The sequence below is a fragment of the Phytophthora infestans genome, genomic scaffold (genome assembly GCF_000142945.1).
Source record: "Phytophthora infestans T30-4 supercont1.44 genomic scaffold, whole genome shotgun sequence".
NCBI classification, from domain to species: Eukaryota; Oomycota; class Peronosporomycetes; order Peronosporales; family Peronosporaceae; genus Phytophthora; species Phytophthora infestans.
The window spans coordinates 866,051-887,917 of record NW_003303715.1 but is presented as its reverse complement, the minus strand read 5'-3'; the positions used below and the strand labels follow the sequence as shown (position 1 = coordinate 887,917).

The following is a 21,867-nucleotide window of genomic DNA, read 5'->3' as shown; positions in this document are numbered from 1 at the left end:
CGAGAGAAGTATTATTGGCCGAAGATGAGGAAGTATATCCAGCGTTATTGCAACATTTGTGAAATGTGTCAGCGCAACAAGGCGAGACAAGTGAAACCGCCGGGATTACTTCAACCACTGGAAGTACAAAGAGGTAGGTGGATCGACATTTCGATGGATTTTATTGTGTCCTTACCTCCCAGCAAGAATGGTTGTAATGCCATCGTGGTCTTTGTGGATTGATTGACCAAGCGTGCAAAGTTCATTGCAACGCAGACGACAGATAGCGCCGAAGATACCGCAAATGGCTTCATAAAGAAATATGTAAAAGGTAATGGCCTTCCGAAGACGATTGTGTCCAATCGTGACTCCAAATTTATTTCCAAGTTTTGACAGGCTGTTATATCTGCTATGGGAGCGCAGCATAACCTGTCATCGGCATTAAGACCACAGACGGATGAACAAACAGAGCGTACGAACCGTTTTATCGGGGGTTATTTTTGTGGAATCGTTAACCCAGCCCAGAACGATTGAGATGAGTTTCTTTATATGGCAGAGTTTGCCTACAATCGACGTGTGCATTCGACGATCGGAATGTCACCGTTTGAAGCGGATCTTGGGTATAGTCCGTACATGCTCGACGAGGTCTCGCTAGATCCGGAACTCAACAAGTTGGAGAAAGCAGCAAAAGCGCTCTTACTCCGGCAAGAGGTCTTCCTCAAGGTAGCCAAGACCTTATGAGTGAAGTCCAGGAGCGCATGAAACACTATTACGACAGGAACAGACTTGTCCAAGACTTCGAGAGTGGTGATATGGGGTTACTTGACGGAAATAACATGGACATCCGCCACAAGGGGTATGCACAGTCGAAGCAGTTAGCTCCGAGATTTACTGAACCTTTCCCGGTACTGAAAAAGATTAATCGAGACTCATATGAGTGAAGACTTTCGCAAGGATTGAAGCTGCATCCGGTGTTCCCTACGTCGCCATTGAAGCCGTACCACAAAGACCACAAGCGGAGGCAAAAGGTGAATAATGTTGTGTTAGCCGACGGTTCCGAGGGACAACTCGTTGAAGCCGTTATTGGACATCGCAAGTATAAGGGAAAACCGCAGTACAAGATCTGATGGCTTGTGAAACCGAGAAGGGAACCACTTGGGAGCCCGTAGAGAATCTAACGCAAATTCCCGGACTTATCAACCTCTAGTGGAAGTCAAAGAAGAAAGAGAACCCATTTCCTTAGGAGAGGCTCGTCTTCGAAGGGGGGTCATGTGACGTGGTGTTCACTGGCCAATGGCATGGCAGTGACCAGCCACGCCAATTATTTGAGTTCAGCTGGCCAGATTATTCTGATCGGTGTAAACTTAAGATTGCGTGTCTTTACATCATACTACAATCATATCGGTCCAAATTCCATGGATTTGCAACAATGAAGCTTCCATCCGGAACTTGTGATTATGGGAAGCTGTGCAAAATTTTCGACCAAGATAAGATTTAGGATTTGTAGGCTTTCATTGGTAGTTACAGACAAAAACCAGGATTTGAGTTAGACAGGTTTTAGGATGGGACCCGGATACGTGCGTGAATATCCGGTGGTCAAGAACTACTGGTTGTGCGGCAGCTACTAGCTTTCCGCCGCCAACTCTAGCTGATTAATCACTTCTCAGTTTGCCTTCGCGCAGCAACTCCTCTCCTCTCCTACAACTGTATCCGGCGCCCGTACTCGCCGTCACCGCTCTTACGCTTCCTCGTGCTACTTCATGACACATAGTAGTTTTCCTTGGCTTGTATTTAATTTCCACCCCCGGTAAATATTTCACACAACCCAGGTATTTCTGTTTGACCTTCTCGCTGAGTGCTTCAACTACCATCAAAATGTCATTTGTGTCTGCAGCAATCAGCATATCATCGACATAGACAGTCAAGAAGATTATGTAGTGGTCACCATTCTTCCAGTACACTCCGGCATCACGTGTGCATTTCTTAAATCCAATTGTGATCAAGTGCTCATGCAGCGTGTTGTTTCACATTCTTGAAGCCCGCTTAAGACCAAAAAGACCTTGGATGCAGCTGACTGCTGCGTGGAAGGTAACATTCCCTGTTTGAAAAATGAGTAGCGATGGCCAAAACCCCAACTGGGTTACAAGCAGCTTGAATTACTGGTGGGCTGTAATAACGTGTTTCTTTAGCTGAGTACCGGTTTGGCATACACATGCTTGGCTTGAGGGAAAAATGTCTCCATGTAGTTCGATGTAGGAGGAGTGAATGGCAGTAGAGGGTAGAGGGTACGGCTCCGAGACTCCACCTTCCGCCTCTGGAGTACCCTTTCTGAATTGCCTTGTGACCGTGACGGGATCCGTCACCACCGTATCAGGCGCACTCGACTGACCTGGTCGTAGAAGTCGGCGCCGTCCGGCAGAAAGTGTCTCGCTCTCACCAAGCCGAATCGCTACACAGGCCGCTTCAAACTCTGCGTCGTGCGTGATGGCAACATCTGCGCCAGGATAGTCGAGAAGACAAGCAAAGCGATCGCCTAGTGTATCGAATAGGTCGCGTGCATCTAGTAAAGACACCCCGTCGGCACTTTATAGTTTCTTTAACGCGGATTCGAAATCCTTTAGATCTTTTTAGCAGCAGCTTTATCTGGTTTCCTCACGTCGGCTTGGCATCAGCATTGCAATCATGTCATCATCAGTGTCAAAGAAGTTTTTTTCGCAACAGCAAAACGCGGGATCATGACAGATGTATTGAACCAGCGGGTGACGTTGGGTAGGACTGAGTGCTAGAAGGGGTTTCCCTTAAAAAAAAGCAGAATAATTCCCAAATTAGCTTACTGATGTTTTCCAGTAGCGTTAAGACAGCGTAATTTACGCATCATATTGTTGACCTTGCTGAACAGCGGTTCGTAGCTTGCCTAATGCGCTTTAGCTGTCAAGTGCAGCCGATGGCTAGCTCAGACAACGAGTGGAAGACCCCATCGAGTGGCGACGCGCTCATTTGTAGATCAATTGTCATCAGGGACAAACAGCAAAGCGACCTGTAGATGCCCAAAATCGAGCGTAGAAATGCCAAGTGCATATCAGCCCCGCGACCCTCCACCTCTTGCAAGGGGGGCTGTCTCGGGAAGTCCGTCGTGCTCAAATACAGCAAATAATGCGTTGTATTGCTCAGAGTGGCAAGGCCATCCATCGAAAACATTGCCAAAGTTTGCGGGAAGCACCGAGATTATGATCTGTTCCACCTCTGTCGTGGGTAATCCAGCGTACTTGATCTGCGTCTCGGTGCAGATACCCAGTACTTACGCACTGTAGTGCTCTCGGGAACGATGAGGGTAGGTTGTATGAGGTAGTGAAGTCGATCGAGCAGTACAGCATTTGAGAGTTTGTGACCATATCGACTCCCGACACCGTAATCGCCATGATGGCTTTGACGTCTGGGTACTTCTGGCGGACGTGGCTAAGGAGGTTGTTATAGTCAGCACTAGGGTATTGCTTCCAAATCGTGAGAAACAGAAAAAAAAATACACAGTAATGCAAAAAAGTACATAAAGTGCCTGAATGCACATAAAATATATGATTGGCGCACAAGCGATTGGGAAGAACACACATCATTGTGTCTTCATGGAGATCGTAACCTGACTTGCATACAGAGGAAGCTGAATTGCGGACATTGTATTTTAGCCAATCTCATGGGCGTTTGACAGGGTTTTTATCCTATCGCAGATGCGCACATCGCAATTCCAGCTGCCGAGGATATCTGGCGCCTTCGTGGTGGAGCTCCCAGGGCGACCGACAGGTACGGCTTGCCTCAATCACGGTCTGCTATGACGCTGCAGTGGACTATAGTACGCGATTTTGTGGACGCCACTACCGCAGAAGCTGCGCTAGCAGGGTTTAAGCAGTACAAGAAGGGAACCAGTCATACCGTCCCCTGCACGATATGTACTGTGGCAACCCCCCACGAAATGCGCTACCAACTTTTGAGCTGCTCATCCTCAAAATGCGAAACTAGCGGTCAACAGGCAAACTGATAGTGGCGTGGGCGTGTCATGGAGTGCAACCATACACGGAAGTTCACCATTAACGAGTGTGGGGAACACAACAGCCTCGAGAAGGATACCAAGAAAACAAGTTGACAGAAGCGCATAAGACTTACATCAGAGAGATGGCTGCGCAAGGACTGCGACCAGGTCGTATTCGAAACGCGATGCCTCGAAAGTTTAACGTTCGTATGGATGATCTGCCAGAGTTGAAGGTCGTGCAAAATTTCTCGAACTACTTTCGCAAGACCAAAATGATGAACAATGATTTTGTGGACGAGCTCACTGAGTACATACGTGGGTTGGAGGCTAACGGAACTGGTGAGGATAGCGCATCTTTCACTATTAGTTGTCAAAAGGATGCTGCTGGCCATATCGAAGTTGGAACAGGATCTGACGAAAAACCTTTCGTGGTTGGTGTGACTTCAAAAAGGCTTCTATCTAGGTTGGATCGCCCGGTGGATTCATTTGTTTTTCACGTGGATGCTACATTTAAGGTGGCTCAAGTGGAATACCCAGTACTGGTTTGTGCAATGTCAGATCGATGTCGTTCATTTCACCTAGTGGCGTTGTTCGTAACTTCTCAGCGTTTGGAACCCCAATACACGGACATGCTAAATGCACTGCGTTCGGTGTACTTCCGTGTTATGCAAAAGGATCTTACTCGACGCAGCTGCCCATGCAATTACTTCTTTAAGTTCGTGTGTTGCATACATCTTCTTCACGCATTGAAAGTCTCTGGCGCTGCTGAACCGGTTGGAAAAGCTACATTGGTCTACCGAGGCACGTCTAAGAAACGGCAACGGGAAACCTAAACAACTGAACCCCATGTACCTGTGGGAAGACCTCGCACCAACGGTTTTGCTCTTGATATGGAGTAGAAGTGCTGTTCGGCCTTGCTCACAGTGATAAGGACTGATAGTGCCGTGAAAGGTGCTCTACCCAACGCTTCATACGTCAGAGTAAACTCTCAATACACGGGTTTTCTTTTTAAAGGTTCTCAGATTGCAGGTTGAAGTAAAATGGTTCGGTGCTGCATCCCCTGTCAAACCAAGCCGCCGAGCTTAGCGCCAGAACATGGACACGATTTATTTGCAATAAAGGTTGCTTTCGGCGCTACTCATGGTCAATTCGTGCTTCCATCCTACTTTAATGGCACCTACGACATTGCAACACGGTGATCTTGAGCCCGGATACACGGCTTTTTGTCCTAGCCACGGCAGTTGGCAGCACCACACACGCAGTCGAACCACGGGTCCACGTAGTCGACAGTCACCTCTTCTCCCTCTTCAATCGTGCGCTTGGTCACCACCACCACAGTCACGTTTTCGCGGTTGCGTAGCTCCACAAAGTGGCACGGTGCGTCGCACGAGTGGTTCAGCATTCGCGTTATACCACCACAGCTCGTCGCATTAATGTAGACTTTCTTGCCTCGAGTGCTCTTGAGCTGAAGCTCCAAAGCGTAGTCGCAGGTCTGCTCTTCATCTGCTGCGAAGTTATGCGTAGTAACTGGTGTCGGCATTAAGACAATCGTCTCTGAAGCAGCACTTGCACTTATCTGTAGGACCCGTGTCTGGAAATTTAATCTTCTCGGGGTTTCGAGACACACTCACCTTGTCCACACCCTTCGGCCAGAGGTCATCGCCGTCGTCGTCAATAACGATTACCTCGGGTTTACGAGGAGCCGCTTCATGACGAAGCACAGCATTGCGCCGCGCAGACAGCGCCTCACGAACTCCTGGCAGCCGCAGAAATCTTTTCATGCACATCGCCTTCATTTTGCCGACATTGTACACTTTGGTGGAGGTGCGGACGGGCTTTTTGTGCCCCCTGTAGCGCAGCTTTCGCGAGCTTGTCTTCCAGGGATTGTTCTTCATGCGTTTCTTCTTGTTCTCCCGCTCCTTGTACGTCTGGACGCCCTTGGCCGTCGAGGTAGCCTCCGCTGCAAGCTCCTTCTTCACAGTCGCGTTCATGCCTACCTCGCGACCCTGTTCTTGGCTGCATCCCGCAGCCTTGTGCCCTGCCGTCTTCCCCATGATGCTTCCTCTCCTCGACTGCCGCGAATTTTCAAATGGGCCCTTTAACCTAGCATATGTCATTGCCGTAGGCTCAGCCTCAGAACCACCCACACCAACCCCTATCATCACTGCGCGGATGTGCCACAGCGGACAAACTCCATTTTATCCGAAATTCAGACTTGGCTGTCCATTTTTTATATTTTCTCCCAAATCGTGGGGCACTGGCGCCGATACAAACGGGTCGGCTCATCTTGCTCGTCCGGTACAAATCTTAAGAGAGTAGGCCGCGACCTGCTGTGTTCGGGGATAGAATCATGCCCATGGCTGTGTTCGCCGATAATGCATATTATCGTGAAATGCATACTGAGAGTCAGATATGGTTCGAACATAGTTTCAGCTCAGTTGATGCGTGTTCGATTGATGAAAGTGTTCTGAGAGTGAATGAGCGTAGTAATGGACATTCAAGAGGCACCTCTAGGAGGAAACCGATACCGAAAGGGTAGGCTACAGCGACCCTTCAACACAAGAGCGAGCCTTCAGCACATAATCATAGTGTGCCTTCTTCAGGTTACCAAAACAGCTGAGAAAACGCATATTAAGCGGAGATAATACGTATTATGATTGGTCGCGTTCGTTCGGCATAATACGTATTATGGGCAAGATAATACGTATTATGTGCTCAATGAACACGGCCATGGCCGTATGGTATCCGGGTAACGTAAGTAACGGGAAAAAGTAGAAATGATTCAGCCAGTCAGAATAACATAGCACTGATTGATGCTATTAGTGCCGGTACTGATGCACACCGCTCGATATGTATTAGTTTGTGTTCGCAAATGTACATAGTGCAATGGCTGGATGTGCATATTTGATTGACAAGGACAGTTTAAGACATATTAATGCGAGTCGTGAAATGTACTATCTTTACAAAATTTAGTAATTCGAGAGAGCTCTAAAAATAAATTATTATTAAAAATTGATTTTACACCGGCTCAAAATACCGGAAGGATATTTACGGAAATAATATCATTTATTCCCAGTTGTATTATTTATTCGGGGCCTCTCGGAAACGTTTTAGGAGTATTGACCTTGAAGAAACCAAGTACGCTTCAATGAGGGCCCAGCGTTTGTTGTCTGTGTCTGTTTTCTCTCTTGCTGGCTCCATGTCTTCAAATGACGGCACTGCTGTGGGATGATATTCGTAGTAAAGTTGCACTGCGGTTAAAGCTGTCTCCATCCGCTTCTCCTCCAATCTACACACCCAAAACACCACGTTAAAACGTCAACACAACTCTAAAACCCAGCAAGTCAAAGCAACGTACAATAAAGACAGGAGGTAATCGATGTCTGCAGTAGCAGCGAGATACTCCACGAAGCCCGGCTCCATCGGAGTATTCAAAATGGACAAATAATCTTTTCGTCTTGCTGCTTCAGAGAAGCACTCTTGGATCAAGCGAGACGTGTCAGCGACTTCTCCATTCTCTTCCTCGATAGTACTTTCGCCATCAAGGAAACATGAGTCCAGTAGTTCATGCAGAACTGAATTGTACGCTTCCGCGTGAATCATCCTCACCAGCGTCTCAAAGCGAGATAGAGGACTTGGAATAACCAGTGCACACTTGACAGCGAAGTCGTCCATACCCAGCTGTCGGGCAATATCTGCTCCATCCGGCTCCTTCTCCGCCATCACGTTCAAATCTCGCAGGTGAATTACGAACGCAGATACGTCAATCTGGTCGAGAAATGGGCAACTTTGAAGCAGCGTCACCACTCTCGCCAGTACTGAGCGCACGTTTCTAATCGGTATCCCCTTAAAGCGTACAGTACCCATTTCGTCCTTCGCGTTGTGTATATCTTGTCGCTTTTTGTGCTTGAGATATGTCATTGGTGAGGTCAAAACCTCCTCCCATACGTGTCGACCACAGTTCAATGACCGTACGAATGGCTTTTTACTAAGAGGCTCCAGGATCGTAGCCAGCGATCGAACCATTCCCAATTGCAACATGCTCGTCAGCACTTCGTCCCATACATCTAGAGCTGCTACGTCAAAGTCAAGCATGAGTTGACTGGCACATCGTAACACCCACGGCTGATTCGGAGGGAATTTCATCAGGAAACTACGTGCAAGGGTCTCTTTATCGCTCTGCAACAAGTGACTCATGTCGTACGGTACTCGATGCTCTTCGAACGCCATCATGTGTGTATACAGCTTCGTATGTCGCAGTATTTTCTTCAAGAACGTGTCGATACTGTCAACGCCGTACTTAGTACAGACAAACGCTTCGACAGCAGCATGGGACAGTTGGGTCAGCCGCAAGATCACACGCAACGCCCTCATCTTCGCCCGAAACGTGACGCCAGCACGCGGACGCGAGTCCTTGGCAAAGTCGACGAGATGACTCAGAACTTGGTCACCGAACGCGTCTCCAGCCTTCACACTAGCACTCGTCAGATAGACGATCCTTGTCCCGAATTCTTCATCTGTTTGGCGCAGTTTTTCATCCTTCACGAGCTCAAACGGATCTTCTGTCGTACCTGCACTCGAATCCTCTTTCCCGATATGAAGAGCGTCTTCAACGAGCCAGTCGCGAACCAAATCAAGTCGGATGTCGTCTTGAGGCAACTGTAGCAGATCTCTGATACTACTAGCCACCGTGTGGAGCATGTCACTGTTGTGACTGTAGAACGACAAGGCGTATCGTCTGTACAATTCCTGGAAGAGTTTCGTAGGTTCCGCCACCAACGCAAGCAACTGACTCGTTTGATCCTTGTCAGCAATCACATCAGCCACACTAGACGTCTCCGACGTCGAGTTTTGAAGCAGCATCTCCACTTTCACACGCAACATCTTGGTCTCCAGTCGCTTTTGAGCTTCATACCCAGTAAACGAGGTATTACACGCGTCTTCGGACCCAGATACAGCAGCTTTTCGAGCAAATTCCAGAGCTTCCAGCTTGTCTTCGCCTAACGGAAGGTTCTCAGCGATCCACTCGGCCATAGTCACGCGGTTCTCGGCGCTCAAACAGACCAAAATGTCTTCAAACGCACGGAACTTGGTGCCGTCCTCTGTGTTTGCCTTGACCTTTGCGATCATACTCTTTAACAGCATCATTTGTAGCTCATCTGGCTGCAGTCGGAGAGGCTCCACCAGTCCAATCAAAGCGTTAAAGTTCTCACTATTCACCAGTCGAGACAGCACTTTTCGAGGCTTCGAGAGGAGCTCGTGGAACGAGACTTTCATGTCGATACCCTCCGTCTTTTGAGACGCCGTAAACACCTTTAAAGTCCGCAGAACTTGCACTCGTCTTGTCACTTCTTCACGTTCTCGATACGACGTCTTCTCGAGCAACAGGCGAAAGATAAACAGCAGTCGATCGTAGTCTAGACCCGAGATCTTGGGGAGACTTTTACGCAACAACTTGGACAAATGTTGCTCGTGAATGTCGTCAACAACGCCCACGATTTGGTCCTGATACTCGAGATTCAAAGTCGCACACTCGCTCAACAACAGCGCTTCCGTATACACAAGAGACGGGTAGCTGTCGTCGATCTGGTAGTGCCGTGTGAACTCCAGAATCGTGTAAAAGTCAAAGTTACTTCGAGCGATCAGCTGCGGTACAAGCCCACGAATGTACTCCAAGTCTCTGCGTTCACTCTGGAACGCCTTGTGGTCGCACTCAATGCCCAGTAAACTGAGGTAGTGCCACCACCTCGCATTGCCCTCTAACTCGACACATTGGTGCAGAAACGCGATCTGTTGCCACGCTCTAGCAGCATCCGCACCAACGAATGCAAGCTTCTGGAAGCGATGGAAGTCTTTGGCCACATTCTCACGCGAAATCTGCCTTCGAAAGGCATGGAACGCGTCCTCTTGCCTCATCGATAGCATCAATCTACAGCGACAAACGTCAGACTCTCCATAGCGCAACAGCAGTTAAGGACAACGTACCCTAAAGCGAGATAGTTGTCGATCTCTGGAGATTGGAAGACAGTGGATAAGAGCTTTCTCATCTGCGTGTTCACTACCATCGCGGCGTCTTCAGGCAGCTCTTGCATCGACAATAACGCCTGTAGACTCAGCAGATCAGCGCGTTGTTCCACTAAGTACGAGACGTAGCGCTTGGACGCGATCGTGTCTCTATGCTCGCCTTCTCGGCGGAGATTTTTGTGTTCAGCGATCGCAAATCTCGTCACCAGTTTCATCGCTTCGTTGCTGGGTAAGACACAGGCATCTCCTCGATACCATCGCGGATACAGCGTCCACAGAGCTCTATCGTTCGCCATGTTGTGCTGTGTGTACTGCAGGATATCGTGCACCAGCATCGTCTTCTTGAAGAGAATCAACGTCTCGTCGAACGATTCTTTCTCGCACATACACAGCGCATATCTCAGTAACTCCAACGTGTACATCGGCGCTTGAGCTCTTGCTCTTTGAGCTGGAGACAGCTGACGTCGAGGAAACGACGTGTCGTAGAGGTCTTTGACGTAACTTGACGTGTACAAGGAAAGAGAGATGGCCGTTTTCTGGAGTGCCTCGACGCTATCGACGTCAGTGTTGACTCTCGTGGAGAATAATCCTCTTGAGAAACGCACCGCTTGTAGGATGGACCCATTTGTAGCCGCGCTCTGAGCGAGAAGCGACCGACAGACCTTGTCGTTGACCCCCACGACGGACGCGAATCGATTCAAGTCGAAGAGCAGTTGCGTCCTCTCGTCATCTCGCTGCAGTCCAGGACTCGTACGTTGACACTCAATGCCTTCGCGTGTTCGCTGCCTCTTATTAGAGACGGATCCATTCAAAGCCACAGCACGCTTCTTACCTTTACCTTTCCCAACATACGTCACTTGATCGGTTAACTCTCGAGTGTCTTCACGTTCCTCGTCTTGCGCAAACAGAATTTCTGGTTTAATGAACTGCTTGAGCTTCGTCTCGCACTTTTCTGGATCTCGTAGCGTCGAGATAGAAAGCAGAAGATGAAATTCAGTCTCAATCCGAGCGATCCTCTGTAAATCCGTGAGTAGTGTGTCGCACAGCAAATAGTCCGAGCTGTCTACGTATGCCTTAACCGCGTCATCCTCCGTAGCGCTTGCAACTTCCAACAGTGTCTTCAGCTCGGGTAAATACACTGCAACAAGAGCTTTTAGCAGGCCGAGAATAATTGACGGCTTCACTTCAGCGTCTTCTAAAGCCTCACTCCTCTCGTCAGCTTCCAGTTCCAGCAACATCACGCCATACTCGACAATTTCTTCCAATAGCGACACGTACAGCATCACGTTCGACGTGACCTCTCTTCGCTTTTTAATTTCCTTTAGCGCACCCATCGCCTTCGTCACTCGCACAGAAACGTCGTCTACAAGACCATCAACGAATAAATTCTCTGTAAAGCGAACCACTGCACGATCGCAGCGGAGATCGCTGTAGGCGTCAACCAAAAGCATCGCGTCCACGAACGCTGTGGGTCTTGAGACTTGGTTCAAGACGTGGGACACCAACCGAGACGCGCTCTTGGTATCAGCGATATCGAACTGCGTCATGCCATACTTGGTCAGCATCTCTTGGATCTCCATCAAGCGCACATGTTCTTGCAGTTCTTCACGTCGCTCTGTCTTCCATTGCGTGGCGTTGTGGGCGGATCTCTTCAATGCGTCCGAATACGGAGGGAGCGAAGACCTCAGCAAGGTCAGGGTAGCATCTGCACGCACGTTTATATCCGAGATTTCCTCCAATAACACTAGCGCTCTGAGCTCTTCAGTGGATTGAGCAGTCTGAACGGATTCTGCCAGCTCCGTCACGTAGTCGTGTAGCACTGAGTCGACTTTGACGCCACAGAAGCCAAGATATTTACGCACATGTTTCTCCATTGCATTCTTGAGTAAAGCAGCATCGCATACACGGTCCAGCATACTCATGGCGATGGTTGCCGGTGTTTCGTCCTCGAAAACCGGCAGCGAAATGTCGAATTGATGCTCCACTGAAAGATACTTCACGTGTCGTAACTTTTCACGTAAATGTTCCATACGTTCAAAGATATTCGGCTGTTGGACGTCAGTGTTGGTCGATCTACTCGACGTCTGCAACTCCAACTGCATCGTAGTGTCCTCGGATTTGAGTAGACTGCAGATGCGCATAGCCGAGTCCAAATCTCTAATAGCTGCGGTATCTTCCGCTCTCTTTAGCAGCCACAGCGCTACTTGGTCGAGGAGAGACTCAGTGCCAGTCTCCGTCGCTTGTGACTGAGCATGATGGATCAGCAAGGGTAGAACCTCATTCTGGAGCCAATTCGCATACGCTGATACAGGAAGTGACGCGGGTAGACCCTCGAGTAGCTTACCGATGCTGTGGACAGTAGCGTCGTCTACGTGACGACTCCACAGTAGCCTTACAGCTCTCATGTTGCCCAATTTCATGTACTTTTCCAGCAATTCAGCCACACCACGTGATCCAAATCGACGCCATTTCTCGCGTAGTGTGTCACGTGTAGACGAACTACGCAGTAGCTGGAATGTGGTCCACTTGTACGACAAGTCGCTGATTTTATCGCACCAATGCAGTAAACTTGCCATGCGAGACGGCAATTTTGGTGACGAGCTTGTGTACTCCCGAATCCTCGCTGCTACTGCCAGTAAGATCTTGAGAATAACGCGGGAATCTTCCTCGCTGTCTCCAATACAGCGAGTACAAGCATCAAGCTTAGTCTGATACCGCTTCATCCTTCCTTTGTGCGTCAAAGACGAGATCGATGTGTCCACTAGCGACTCGGCCATCGTGACGGCATCTTCACCAACACTCTTCTCTCCTTCACTTCCAATACTATCGTCCGTAATACTATGATCCCCAGTCAGTAGTACCATCGTGACACCGCCCTCGGTTCGACACGCTGCGAGTGCTTGGCAGTGACTAGAGCCACCGATTCTTGCGAATAGCGCGACGTCCCTGTACACGCTATCAGTCCAGTCCAAGACCGCTACAGTGTTAGCATCGCCAGAGTCATCGTGCGAGATTTCAACCAATTGAAACGATGGCGTGGCATTGGCGTCTTCAGCAGCTCTGGCCACAACGAGTAGCGACGTCGAGTTCGACTCGCTCTCTCCACGAGCTCCGACCACCGCAAAGCTCATTATTCCGGACACAGCTGCCTCCTTCAACTCGGTCATGTCTCGCCAATTCCACCTACCACAAATATTACGTTAGCAAAACGTCATAATCGCAGTCTACATCCTCCATACCAAGAGAGTTTTCCTTCACAGAGAACCACAAGCGCGCTGTAGTTGGCGTCAAAGTCCATCGCCTCTACGTAAGTCGATCTGGAGTCGTTCCCCGCCACTTTCTAGACCGCAAATCCACGTCAACACCTCAACTTTTGGACTATCGTAAGGTCTCGACCACTCGCACCTCGATCTCCGTATCATTCGACTTCCACACACTCAGAAACGCTCCATGATTCCCTAGAAGCACAAAATTTTCCGACTGAAAGTGATGTGTCTACAACAATATAAGTAAAACCTCTCAAGAAATAATAGACATATCCGCTTTATCGACACTTACCAGTACACACGACTGCGCAGTAGCTTGTAGCCGCCCGACGTTCGTCCGGTTAAAGCGAATGGTCCGCAGAATCTCGCTCAGCGCCTCCTTGGGCTTCTCCAGCACCAATTTCTCGAACGCAGCGAGTCCCAAGCCGCATATTCGCAATAATAGTCCCAATCGGGTCACCACCACCAGCTCCTGCGCGTCGCTCGAGCTCTTTTTGCCTTCCGAAGTGGCAAATTTAATCGAGACGACACTGTCCGAGTCCTCGCGCATTATCCGGTGTCCGAACAATAGAGTCCCATTGCTCTTGTACAGAGACAGCGTTCCTGTAGCGTCAGCGACTGCGAGGAACTCTCCACAGCCGCTGAATGTCATTGCCTGGACCTCTTTAGCGGTCTGAATGACCTTCTGAGTCGCATTTCTCGACTCTTCCGGCGCTGACACGTCCACAAGTTGCACCTGCGTCCTGTCGTTCACTATAATGGCGCTTTTAGCCCCATGAACGGTGATCCAAGGCGAATTCTGGTCCGAGATTGAGGCTTTATGCGTGTTGTGACTTGAATTTTCGGCGGATTTAAAGGGAAGCTCACACAGCAGAGACGCAGTCAATTGCAAAGATTCGCGCGGTATATGATTGCCATGTTTTTCGTCTTCGGCCTGAGCAGTATTGGTGAGGTCTTAGTACAGTATCGGGTGAGCAAAAGTAAGCGGAGCACGGGATACTTACGCTCATTATCACGGACTTCGGTATTTTCCTGTCATGTGAATTTGGCGTCTGACACATAATCTTACATTTTATTTTGGGTCTGATTACTCAATATTAGAGGAGACTAAAATTGACGAGTTATTTTGTGTGCGCACTGGAGAAATGAAATGGCTTAATATATGAAGTATTATCCGGATAATATTATGATAGTATTAATATTTATTAGAAAAAGATCGCACCCTTGTAAGTGTATTTTTACATCATTAATTGGCACGATGATCGCGCCTGCGGTTCTTCCAAGGACCCCTCAGACGGAGTTTGTGGCGCTTTCATTTCGTGGGTTTGCAGTATGGTGGCTCTTCATCCTCGGCGTTCATCTGGTCACGTTCCTTTTTCACTTGTGCTACGCTAAGTTCTACTGGATATTCGGCTCGACTGTTTTGAGCTATTCGCTAGACTCTTACGACGTTGGAATGTCGCGCAATGACTTTCGTACAATTTCTTACGTGTATATAGCTTTAGCATTTCTAAATGGTGGACTCTTCCTTCTCATGCTGGTTGGATCATTTCGCAAGCGTTGCTTAGTATTTTATCCCTGGTCTCAGTCAACAATCAAGCGAAACAAGGCAAGGAAGGCATTATTTAAGAAAAATGGGAATGTAAATTACCATGTTCGTAAACAGGGGACGTCAACCTTCCAAATGCTTCGAAGAGCAACGGCTACATATGCGAATATCGCTAGTCGGCGGGGCGCTATTGGCGTTAATGGACGGTACTTTTATGTAATTCTTGTCTGTCGAGAGATAGTGGAGACGAGTTTCCAAAGTGTACAAGCCTATAAAATGAGCAAGTACCTGTCTCGGTACGATTTAAACCGGTTTTACGTTAGTTTACTGGTGCTTAACTGCTGGTCGTCTGTACTTGTTCATACTCGTCTGCTCAATAATGACGAAGCCCGTCGAAGACTGGCAGTAATTGTGCTGGATTGCACTTTGGACTTGATGTCTGCGATGGGCGTATCTGTTCTGATTGTTTTAAACTATGTGGACGTTTTCGATGCTGAGGTCATGAGTTTCAGCTCCGAACTGCTAGAAGACAACGATTGGATGGCTCAGATGCTCGACGAAGCGAGACTGGTGCTTGTATCTTCATGGTCAGATTTGGTTTCTCGCGTAGTATTTGCGCTTGGTATCATTGCAACCACCGCAAGTATGAAAGAATTACTACGCTGGAAACATGGCAGAGAGAATCGAAAGACACACACTCAAGGCCCCAGTACCGCCGATCTCAAACAACGTGGACATAACTCGGTTAAACCAATTATCTCTCGCCTTACAGCCCCAAGAGTAACTAACCGGGGTCATGTTGAGCAAAAAGGAACCTACAAGTGTCTGATTCCGCGGACTTTCTGGTGCCACAGCGCTCATTTATCGCATCGAGCGCGGTGTATGATCTTCAATTTTGTTCATTGTGTATTCTTCGCATGGGGTACTGTAGTTTTATCTTTGCACGTGCAAGCATCATCGAAGGCGCCATTGGTGGAATGTAGTCCCAAGGTATACCCTATGACTGGAGCACTTCCTGCATGTTTTTCAGTGGAATTTGAGTGTTACAAAATGGGAATAACTGGGTCAATAGTCGATGTATTAGATCAGTGGAAACGATTCGACCACACTACCGTAGTGAAGCTACACGTTCTGCATTGTCCTGACCTTGAAATCCCTGCAATGTTTCAAGAATTTATTCGACTGCGTGAAATCTGGATCTACAACTCGACAATTCGTGACTGGGGGCCTGACGCTGCAGTCACAAATTCGTGTCATCCCAACTTGACAGTGTTATCAATGATTCGAATCAATATGACGGATGGACTCCTTCCTCTCGGGTTGCAGTCGAATGACTTCCCGATTAACCTCACACAAATAACCTTTTGCGAGACGAATTTGAGGACACTACCGGACAATATCGATGAGAAGTGGGATGTTAATGCGAGCATCTACATCGAAAATAGTCAGCTTACGAGTATTCCGTTGTCGCTCATACGACTGCAACCAAATTCTCTATCACTTGCAGGAAACCCTATCAAAGTGCTACCCCGTCAACTGTTCGAGACTTCAGCTATCCAGCATGTTACTCTTAGCTATACCAATGTGAACGAGCTACCACGTGAGGTGACGTTTTCAACAATGATTATCGATGTATCTGGGACTAAGATTTCGTTCTTCTGGTCGTGGATTGATCTATTTGTGGAGAGACAAGTAGAAGGCACACCAAATATTATCGCGAGTGGAACTCCCTACTGTGCGGATTTGGAAAAGATTGTCAACGGATTGGCCAGCGACTTTAGTGAAGCTTTTCATCCAGGTTACTCTAAATTTCTGGTGAATGCAGCCGAGACCAATTGGCATTTTCTTCGACAAGCAATCGACTGCGCAACCTTAACGCCTACCAAGTTTCCAATTAAGTCGTGGGATACGAAGTACGGAATGACACCGTAGCTTTTACAAAGAAAATAGAAATAAGTCTTAAATCGCGAAGCATTTTTTCAAATATGCTATGGTAATGACGAAAAATATCTCCGTAAAAGATGACAGTTTTTGAAGCTGATGTTTTTCTGTGGCGTACTGGTACGACTACAGTAGTCTGCTCCTTCGTTGGCCATGACCTCGACACGTAGCACTATTACTGTACTTCGAGGTAGTACACACAGACTTGTTGTTTAATTAAATTATCATGCAACCTCCACAACCAGAGTTATTCTGCCACATATCGGCAGAAACGTACTTTAAAGCACCTGCGTAGTATCCGCCCGATTTGAAAGAAGTACAGTAGGTTTCTCAAGACTTGAAAAATATCTATCTCCGCTTAATGGAAGAAGTTTTTATATATTTAGACGATCGCTCTAGGTCGTTTCGCAGCAGCTTTGGCCACGTCAGTGACAAAATCAAGCGTCCCAGGAGCAAATGATGAGCACGCTTCTTGAGTTTTTTTTTGGAGGAGAATAACCTCAAGAGTAATGCTCTTGAGGTTTTTCGATTCCACCTCACTATCAACTTTAGCAGGAGAGCACGAAAATATTGCTCGTCGTGCTCATTATCAACCGATCCTATTGGCTAAAAAGATACTACTGAAATATTTCATGACGCAGAAGAAAATATCCCCCTGATCAACAAGATGGTGCTAACCCGAGCGCAGGTCAGAGCACAAGCGACGGCACAGCAACAAGAGATTCCTGAAGCGGCCATTGTCGTTGTAGACCATAGCGACGAGACCGCAGTGGCTGAGGTGGTGGCAGAACGATCTACCGTCGAGCTTGTCCGGCATGGTCAAGACTATTTGGCTAAGCTTGCAGAGTAATTTCTTACTCAAACACAGGCCCTCGCTGAAGGGCACACATTTATGCGAAGGCCAAGGTGAAGCCCAAAGTTCCGCTCTGCTTGCTGTTCGAGAATCCATAGATGCCGGCATTAAACAGCTAGCCAATCAACAACTGGCAATCGCAGGCCGATTTCATGAAGAGCTGATGGCGACACACGCTGGTATTCGCGAGCAATTCTTGCGGCTAGAAACAATGCAAGCTAACGTCAGCGAGAAGATAGAAAGATCTGTGGCGGACAAGCTATTTCGTGCTCTTCGGGAGGCCCATAGCGAGTCGCAGTCGATGATTGCCGCTCAGGTAGACGGTGTCGCTCGAGTGGAGCAGCAGATTGACGCGAAAATTGGCAGTGGCTTCCAGGTCTTTACCTCACACATCCACCAACTTGTCGGGGAGAAGATAGCAACGCACCAAGCGAGAACTATAGAAATGACAACCGAACTGGCGCAGCAGCTTGTAAGAAAATCTACAACACAGATGAAGGACCACCTTGAGAGATCATTCGAGCTGGGCTTTAAGTTGGCGCGTGATGATTTGAAACAGGAGCTTACTTCAAACACGATCACTTCAGATAGAACTTCGCATGACGCTGTCAAGAGCTTCGTGCTGGAAGAAATTGAGAAATCAAATCGCCACTTCGAAGCTCAAGTGCAGCAAGCTTAAGTATCTACTCAGTCTGATCTTAACCTTCAAGCTCAACGTCAAGCCGATGCGGTCTCAATTCTACGAGAAAAATTACAGCAGCATTGCGATCGTGTACCTGAAATACGTGATATGGCAGATGAAGCTGAGGCCTGCAACACAATAAAAGAGCTTGTGAAAAAGAAGTGGAGAAGCGTATGGAACTTGTGCAGCGCCAGCTTCTGACTGCCCATCCACAAACAGGAAGGTGTACGGAAATTAGCGATATCAAGGTGGAGCATGACGTGGCAGGGGAGGTCGGCTAGCGTCTTACCGAGGTACGGATAGACGATATTTCTGAGCAGACAAAGCAAACGGTGGAGAATAGCGTGAAGCTGATACACGATCTCGTTCGCGAGGCCATCCGTCGTTACGCTTGTGTGAGCGGCGATACTGGAGATGGATCGGGTGACGTTGGAGATGATGACGACAAAGATTTATCCAAAGAAGATCGCAGTATCCGGCTGCGAATGCGAGATGCTCTTGTCAAGGCGCATGCATCCGCCTTACCGTCGCAGTTGAAGGTCGAGGCGGAGAACGAAAACCCTCAGCTTTCCGAAGTAAAGAGTTCCCGAAATGATGAGGACATCGCATCGCCATCTTGGGTATTGCTTCTAGCCTATCGTTGTGAACTAAACTCAAACGGAAACGCGGGCCGTCGAGCAGTGATTGCTGATGTTCAGAAAGAGGTTGCACAGAGAGCGGAGGCTGCAGCGAAACGCTACAGATCAATGCGCAAGCTGCGTTAGGATGTTGAAATGCTGCGAGTATCTCATAGCGTGCTAGAAAGAAAGTTAGGTACGCGATGGACGCAACATGAAGGCCACGTTTCGAGTCAGCCTAGGATGAAGTATCACAGCTTAACTCAATATATTTTATGCAAGTAGCTTTAGTTAAGTGACATACGCGTGTATGGGCAAACTTAGAGAAGTTTGCTTCGGCTACGTTTCACAATTAGGGCTCGTAAGATGAGCTTTGGACGGATCCCATTGTAAACTACCTTAGTCCATTGCTGCTTCTCACGGACACCGATGGCTACCGTCGTAATCGCACCGGCATCCATCTCCACGTTCGCAAAACCAACCAGACCCGTCGCATTGAGCTGAACGGCCGGGTACGTCATTGCGGCGTCCGCCAGTGGCTCAATGTACACCTTTGGCACCCTTACGCCCTACGCGCTACCAGTGCCCGTCACTATGAACGACACACTGACGACGGTGTCAGCGTCGTTCGACCTGCACGAAACGTCCTAGTTAAAGCCGCTGTTGCTCTGCTGTGAGAAACTAGACACCGAAATGTATGGGCTGCCTCCTGGATCAAGCGCACAGACTCGTCGAGCAGACCTACCATATACTCCTTCACAAATTCACGTTCACTTTACCTATGTCGAGTCTTTCTCTTCGTCACACAAACTAGAGTTCGAGATGAAATTGGCCAGCATCTCGTCCGCGAAATCGTCGGTATTCATCTCCATATTCAAATCCAGCGGATACGTAAAACACGAGGGTGTATACTGTCGGTGCTTTCCTTTAGTAATCGGTTCACACTGCAGAAGGTCAACAAACTCGCGATTGCGGTTTAGAAGCGAGCACATATCAATGTTGTGCTGCGACAAACTAGTGCGTTGCACAGTGACCAGGCTCCCACTCACGCTAAAGTCGCGCTCTATTTGGCAGGACGAGGCTGGGATAGCGAACAGCAATCGTGCGACTCTTGATAGAATTTTGTAGTCACCTTGGTGTTCAATTCTCCGCCAGAATGGTAGCACAGATTCGGGTGTTCCATTCGGTGAGCGCTCTACCGCGATCGGGTCGTCGATCCAACGGTCTAATTCCTCTGCATTGCGTCGGTGCATCCGGTCTGAGGTGATGACTTGTGGTCTGCGTGGCGGAGGAGCAAATAAATTCCAATTCACTAAAATATGCTACAGGAGTGGGAGAAGGAGGTTCAGCAGCATCGATTGTTCTGCGACGGCTTTCATAAGAGTGAGTAACTTATCGCGAATCTTCTCATTCACTCTGTCTCGCTTAGCACAAGCGTCACGAGTGCCGATGCCGTGCTGACGACACACCAGCAGCACAACAGCATTTAGACTCAATCTTGGACTTTTGTAAATCGGGTGAAGCCTTTGTTTCATTTCAAACACAAAAGAGCCTTGGCGTTATCATAGTAATGACAAAAGTACCGCTCGTCAAGTGCATCCCGTAGTAGGAGACGTGTAGACTTTGCTAGTGGCAGCAACTCGCTGGGATCAATCCACCGAGGGTTCTTCTCGGTCGCCAGATAGTGTCGAACTGGTTTTTCTGGGCTAAGATCGTTCAAACGAATTTTGAATAGCTTCATCAGAGCTTCGACTTGAGTCGCAGACTCAGCTTGACAGGCGCGTTTTAGCTCAGTCACAAGCTGCAAAATGGATAGGAGCTGGATCAGATTGGTTTCTTGAGCTGCCAGTGGAAATACAACTGGTGGTTTTTATTTTGAATTGCTTTTTTTGCTCGCTCTGCATACCACGACTCCAAAGCAGGCCACTTTTCTAAGACACGCTTAATGGAGCTTGTCCAACTCAAAAACCGAGAGGCCGAATAGCTCAACAACTTCGTTGAGGAAGTTCCGGTCTGGGCTTTGCACAGCGCTTCGAACAAATCACCAGTAACCTCAACGGACCAAACTTGATAGATTGTCCGTGTCAGCTTTGCAATTTAATCACGCATGTCGGGATTTTTGCATGTAGCATTGTCATTCATTCCACAGGAAGCCTTCGTTGCCGCGTGAGCCATATGAGCCGTGCACCATTCCCATTGCCAATTGAGCTCTTCGGTCAGCAAGCCCACAACATCGGAGCCCTTATCGCTGGTGGCACCGTAGAAATCTTTAACGGTCAGCTGGAAATCCTCCAAAGTGCGCTTCACCCACAGCAGAAAAGGTCGTTTGATCCCGCCATCTAGATCACCATAGGCGGGGTTAAACTTGCGTGTTGCCAAAAGTACAGACCGAAACTGCCAATTAGTATCAATAAGATATACTCGCAAGCCGAGGTATTTCTCGCCCGTCGTTTTGCATGTCCAGAAGTCCGCCACCATCGTGAAGTTAGGAAACAATAAATTTCGTGCATTGGAGTTTTGCTCGTAGCCATCGTACTTATGTGGAAGGAAGAATAAAACCTCAAAAACCGTGCTCCCCAATTTTGCGAGAATCTTTTAACCTCGTTTCTGGTGGCTGTATCCATATTGCTCGTGGGAGGCTTGGACAAAATCCAGATATTAAATGGCTATCTCGTTCCACTTGTCGTTGCTGAACTTTCCATGTTGAGCGAAAGCACTAAAAACAAGCTGAGGATGGACGTTTTCCTTGTGTCATGCGTGAATACTGCGCTTTTGGTGTCGGCATCCTTGAGCATATCCTTTACCGTAACGTCATCCAATTGGTCTGCGATTTTCTGCACTTGCGCGGCCTTAGCTGCTTTCGCTGCGGCTTCAGCCACTGCTTTCACTTCGACCTTTGCGATATCCAACGCCTCCCTGATCTCCTTAATGCCCT

At 48.3% G+C, this 21,867-nt stretch overlaps 2 protein-coding genes across 2 annotated transcripts; one reads left to right on the top strand and one right to left on the bottom strand.

The window, feature by feature from the left end:
* Positions 1–7,257: 7,257 nt before the first annotated feature.
* Positions 7,258–11,946, bottom strand: PITG_16511 (uncharacterized protein; the record flags this gene model as incomplete). The annotated part of the gene is made up of 4 exons (XM_002897491.1): positions 7,258–7,282; positions 7,359–9,929; positions 9,986–11,202; positions 11,383–11,946. 4 exons carry the CDS (start codon positions 11,944–11,946, stop codon positions 7,258–7,260), a joined length of 4,377 nt encoding a protein of 1,458 aa, XP_002897537.1.
* Positions 11,947–15,838: 3,892 nt separating this feature from the next.
* PITG_16510 (uncharacterized protein) lies at positions 15,839–16,771 on the top strand (the record flags this gene model as incomplete). Its single annotated transcript, XM_002897490.1, has 1 exon — positions 15,839–16,771. One exon carries the CDS (start codon positions 15,839–15,841, stop codon positions 16,769–16,771), a length of 933 nt encoding a protein of 310 aa, XP_002897536.1.
* Between the last annotated feature and the right edge of the window lie 5,096 nt (positions 16,772–21,867).